Source organism: Portunus trituberculatus, chromosome 24 (genome assembly GCF_017591435.1).
Source record: "Portunus trituberculatus isolate SZX2019 chromosome 24, ASM1759143v1, whole genome shotgun sequence".
NCBI classification, from domain to species: domain Eukaryota; kingdom Metazoa; phylum Arthropoda; class Malacostraca; order Decapoda; family Portunidae; genus Portunus; species Portunus trituberculatus.
In genome coordinates, this window is record NC_059278.1 from 17,254,489 (window position 1) to 17,259,488 (window position 5,000).

General features: G+C 47.0%; 1 protein-coding gene across 4 annotated transcripts in view; it reads right to left on the reverse strand.

Moving 5' to 3' along the window:
• LOC123508394 (protein Wnt-2b-A-like) overlaps positions 1 to 5,000 on the reverse strand; it is a 37,144-nt gene that overhangs the window by 24,164 nt on the left and 7,980 nt on the right. For 3 of the 4 annotated variants that reach the window (XM_045262113.1, XM_045262115.1, XM_045262111.1), the window contains exon 2: positions 3,825 to 4,382. In XM_045262113.1, the coding sequence (XP_045118048.1) occupies positions 3,825 to 3,949 (125 nt within the window). In that variant the 5' untranslated portion in view covers positions 3,950 to 4,382. The remainder of the gene's footprint in view (positions 1 to 3,824; positions 4,383 to 5,000) is intronic. The other variant, XM_045262112.1, reaches the window with a different exon arrangement.

A 5,000-nucleotide genomic window follows, 5' to 3' on the forward strand; every position in this document is an offset into this window, starting at 1 on the left:
ATGTGCAAAAGAAGAACAAAGGCAGGATGGGAGATAGAAAAATGATATGAAAGAAGATAATAATAATAATAATAATAATAATAATAATAATAATAATAAGAAGAAGAAGAAGAAGAAGAAAGGAAAAGGAGAAAAAATTAAGAAAAAAAGAAGAAGAGATGGAAAGGAAGATAGTGAAAATACTGAGAGAAAAAAAAAAAAAATACAAATGAAAGGAAAAACAAAAAAGAAAGAAAAAATAAAAGAAAACAAAAGAAATACAAACACAATAATGGATAAAAGTAGAAGAAGCAACAAGTGGAATAAAAAGTGGATTTCCGTAGTGCCTTGCCGCCTCATCCATCCAGATCAAGGTGGAGGGTAAGGATGGGCGTGTGGGCGGCTCCCCCCTGCCCGCCACGCCCCCTCGCGCTCCCCTGGTGGGCGGCGGCGTGAAGGCAGCCGCTCACCACCGCGGGACGCTCCTAAAGGCTTGATTTAACACACCACGCTCCTTGATGGCTTACTCTCTCTCTCTCTCTCTCTCTCTCTCTCTCTCTCTCTCTCTCTCTCTCTCTCTCTCTCTCTCTCTCTCTCTCTCTCTCTCTCTCTCTCTCTCTTAGAATAAATAAACTTGTATATGGATTGGTTTCTTCAAAATATAAGGGCATTTATCTCTCTCTCTCTCTCTCTCTCTCTCTCTCTCTCTCTCTCTCTCTCTCTCTCTCTCTCTCTCTCTCTCTCTCTCTCTCTCTCTCTCTCTCTCTCTCTCTCTCTCTCTCTCTCTCTCTCTCTCTCTCTCTCTCTCTCTCTCATAAGGCTAACACCAAAAGGAAGAAAGGAGGAGGAGGAGGAGGAGGAGGAGGAGGAGGAGGAGGAGGAGGAGGAGGAGGAGGACAATGAAGACGAGGAGGGGAGAAAATGAAGGAAGAAGAAAGATGAGATAAGACAAGGAAGAAGGAAATAGAAGGAACAAGAGATTAGAAGAGGAAGAACAAGGGAAGGAATACAAAGAAGAGGAACAAGGAGGAGAGGGAAAAGGAATGAGGGAATAAAAAAAAGAATAAGGAAAGAATGAAAAGAGAATAAAAAAAATAAAAAGAACAAAATAAAATCAGCAATTGGGAGAGTAATTAACGTGGGAGAGGGGAGAGGGAGAGGGAGAGGGAGAGGAGAGGAGAGAGAGAGAGAGAGAGAGAGAGAGAGAGAGAGAGAGAGAGAGAGAGAGAGAGAGAGAGAGAGAGAGAGAGAGAGAGAGAGACAGAGAGAGGAGAGAGAGAGAGAGAGAGAGAGAGAGAGAGAGAGAGAGAGAGAGGGAGAGGGAGAGGTGATGGAGGGTTGGGATAATTGGATTAGTGTCTCTTGCTAATTACTGTGGGAATTCTCTCTCTCTCTCTCTCTCTCTCTCTCTCTCTCTCTCTCTCTCTCTCTCTCTCTCTCTCTCTGAGTAATTGAAATATTTTGGTAGTAACTTTTTAATTTTTTTTTATTATTATTATTATTATTATTATTATTATTATTATTATTATTATTATTACCATCATCATCATCATCATCATCATCATCATCATCACTACCTTTCTCATAACTGACACTTCTCCTCCTCCTCCTCCTCCTCCTCCTCCTCCTCCTCTCCTTTCATTCCTTACAAAATTCATACCTTCTCCAACTTTCCCATCCCTTTCTCTTCTTTTTTCCCTCCCTCCCTCCCTCTCCCTCCCTCCTCTCTCCTCCCTCCCTCCCCTCTCCTCTGTTATCTCTCCAATGATAAGGAAAGATGCCATATGTTCGTCCCTTTCATCCTCCCTTCTACATCTGGGAGTGTGTAATTCTTCCCTCTCCCTCTCATCTCCCTCTCCTCTCCCTTTCCTCTCCCTCTCCTTCCCCTTTTTTTTTTCTCTCTCTCTTCCATTTTCTGTTTTCATTTTTATTTTCGTGTGTTTCGTACCGGTATATGTGTCGTTTTCTCTCTCTCTCTCTCTCTCTCTCTCTCTCTCTCTCTCTCTCTCTCTCTCTCTCTCTCTCTCTCTCTCTCTCTCTCTCTCTCTCTCTCTCTCTCTCTCTCTCTCTCTCTCTCTCTAATCCTCTCTTCTCTTCTAATCCTCCTGCATCACTCCTCTACTCTCTCTCTCTCTCTCTCTCTCTCTCTCTCTCTCTCTCTCTCTCTCTCTCTCTCTCTCTCTCTCTCTCTAAAGCAGTAATTATCATTGTCCATCAAGTTTTGAGGGAGAGTAAGTCATCTGGTAACTATTGCCTTCCTCTCCCTGTGCCAGAGGAGGAGGAGGAGGAGGAGGAGGAGGAGGAGGAGGAGGAGGAGGAGGAGGAGGAGGAGGAGGAGGAGGAGACATAACTCTGGCTAGAAAAAGGTTTGTCATCCTGCCCTGGGGAAAGGTTGTGGGAGGAGGAAGAGGAGGAGGAGGAGGAGGAGGAGGAGGAGGAGGAGGAGGAGGAGGAGGAGGAGGGGGAATATAGTGAGGAGATAGTGGTGGTGGTGGTGGTATGTGCATTATCGTGTGTGTGTGTGTGTGTGTGTGTGTGTGTGATGGGGGGATGGGGGGAGGAGGAGGGTGTGGGGAGAGGAGGGGGGGAGGCAACCTTCAATTGTCTTGTCAACGCAGCTTCTCTTCTCCATCCATCACAACCCTAATTTACTCCTCCTCCTCCTCCTCCTCCTCCTCCTCCTCTCCTCCTCCTCCTCAGATTTTTCTTGGCGTTATTTTCAGCATCTTTTCCTCCATCTATCTATTTTTTACTTTTTTTTCTTCTTTTCTATTTTCTTTTTTTTCCTTTTGTTCTTTCTTTCTTTTTTTTTTTCTCTTTTCTTTTTTTATGTTTGCTTTTCGTCTCCTCAACCTTCTTTTTCCTCTGTTTACTCTTCTATTTTCTCTCTTCTTCAATTCCGATTAGAAAAAAGACAGCTGTTAGGAAGAAGAAGAAGAAGAAGAAGAAGAAGAAGAAGAAGAATAGCAATAATAATAATAATGCAATAAAAATCAAATGAATATAATAATTTCTGTCTTTCTTTCTTTCTCTTTCACTTTCTTTTCTTTTTTCTCATTATCTTTCATCTCAGTTCTTTTCATTATCTTTACCTTACCTTCCAGAGAGAGAGAGAGAGAGAGAGAGAGAGAGAGAGAGAGAGAGAGTATCATGAGAGAAGAGAGGAAGAGAAACAGGAAGATAGGAGGAGGAGGAGGAGGAGGAGGAGGAGGAGGAGGAGGAGGAGGAGGAGGAGGAGGGGGATAGGGTACAGTTAGACACAAGGGAAGGAAAAAATGACAAAGGGAAAGAGGAAATAAAGAGAATAATTTTGAATAAGGAAAATGAATAAATGAATAGAGAATGAATAGAAGGAATGATAATGAAAGGCACATGACATACAGACACACAGACAGACAGACAGACAGACAGAGAGAGAGACAGACAGGTAGACAGACAGAGAGACAGGTAGACACACAGACAGACAGACACACAGACAGAGAGACAGGTAGACACACAGACAGACAGACAGACACACAGACAGACAGACAGTCACACAGGATACAAGGTCAAGGCAAAGAAAACATGAGAAAAAAAAACAATAAAAAAGCAGGCAAGGAAACAAGACAATAACTTCATCTCATAAAAAGAAACAAGAAAACAGAACACTAACTTTAAAACAACAAAAAAAACAACAACAACACACAAAGGAAAACAAGAAGAGGAAAAGACAACAAGACAACGAAGGATGAAAAACAGAAAAGAAAACGTCAAAACAAAACACAAGAGAAAACGGGCCAAGAAGAAGCAGGAGCCAGGCAGGAGGCAGGAGGCAGGGCGGGGCAGGGCAGGCAGTCACTACTCACCACCAGGCGGCGTGGGCAGGAGTAAGGGCGGGCAGGAGCAGCAGCAGCAGCAGCAGCAGCAGCGCCCACAAAGCCAGTCCCGGGTGGCCAGGAACACCCAGTGAGCCTGCCTCCCTCCACCTCATGGCCTCGCCCCCTCACATGCCGTCCTTCGCGCCGCTCAGCCCACGCTCAGCCGCGCCCTTGGGAGCCACGCCGCCCCTGGATGCATCGCGGGCGTGCACGAGCGGCTGTGGTGGTGTGGGCGTGGGCGTGAGTGGATCTTGGTCACCTTGCACTGGAATGAATTGTCTCAGGGGCACCACTTCAGTTAGCACTCAGTTTGGTCACTCCACAGTCTCCGTCACCGCCTCCGTCACCGCCGCCGTCACCGCTTCTTTCACCGCCTCCCTCACCGCCTCCGTCACCGCCTCCGTCACCGCCTTCGTCGCCGCCTTCGTCACCGCCGCCGTCACCACTTCCGTCGCCGCCTCCACCTCCTCCACAGGCAGAAGCGCCGCCTCCTCCTCCGTCAGCGCCGCCGCCGCCGCCCTGCTCGCCACGCCACCACTTCACTGTCTAGGGCGAGAACACGAGGCCGGGTCAGGGTGATGCGGGGGAGCGGCCCGAGGAGGTGAGGGAGAGGGAGGAGGAGGAGGAGGAAGAGGAGGAAGAGGAGGAGGAGGGGGATAAGAAGTCCGGATCTTCCCTGAACTCCTCCTCCTCCACCACTTGCATTCGCCTCCTCTCCCTTCCTCTCCTCCTCCTCCTCCCTCTCCATCCTCCTCCGCCAATACTACCATGCATTCTCCTCTCCCAGCATCACACACACACACACACACACACACACACACACACACACACACACACACACGGCAACGCTGATTCTTGTACTTGTATGTGTGTGTGTGTGTGTGTGTGTGTGTGTGTGTGTGAGTGAGTGATACTTTTACACTTACTACGCTTTATCTACATATACACACTCTTCAAACATCTACCTATCTATCTATCTATCCATCTATTTATTCATTTATCTACCACACCTCTCCACCTCCTTATCTACTTACCCATCTCTCCATCTATCTCCCGACTCGCCCATCTCCTTGTCCATCCATCCACCTAACCACCGATCTCTCTCCATCTCCACAGGTACAGTACATTGAAGTCTACCTGTGTGTCTGAGAGCGGGGCAATCAC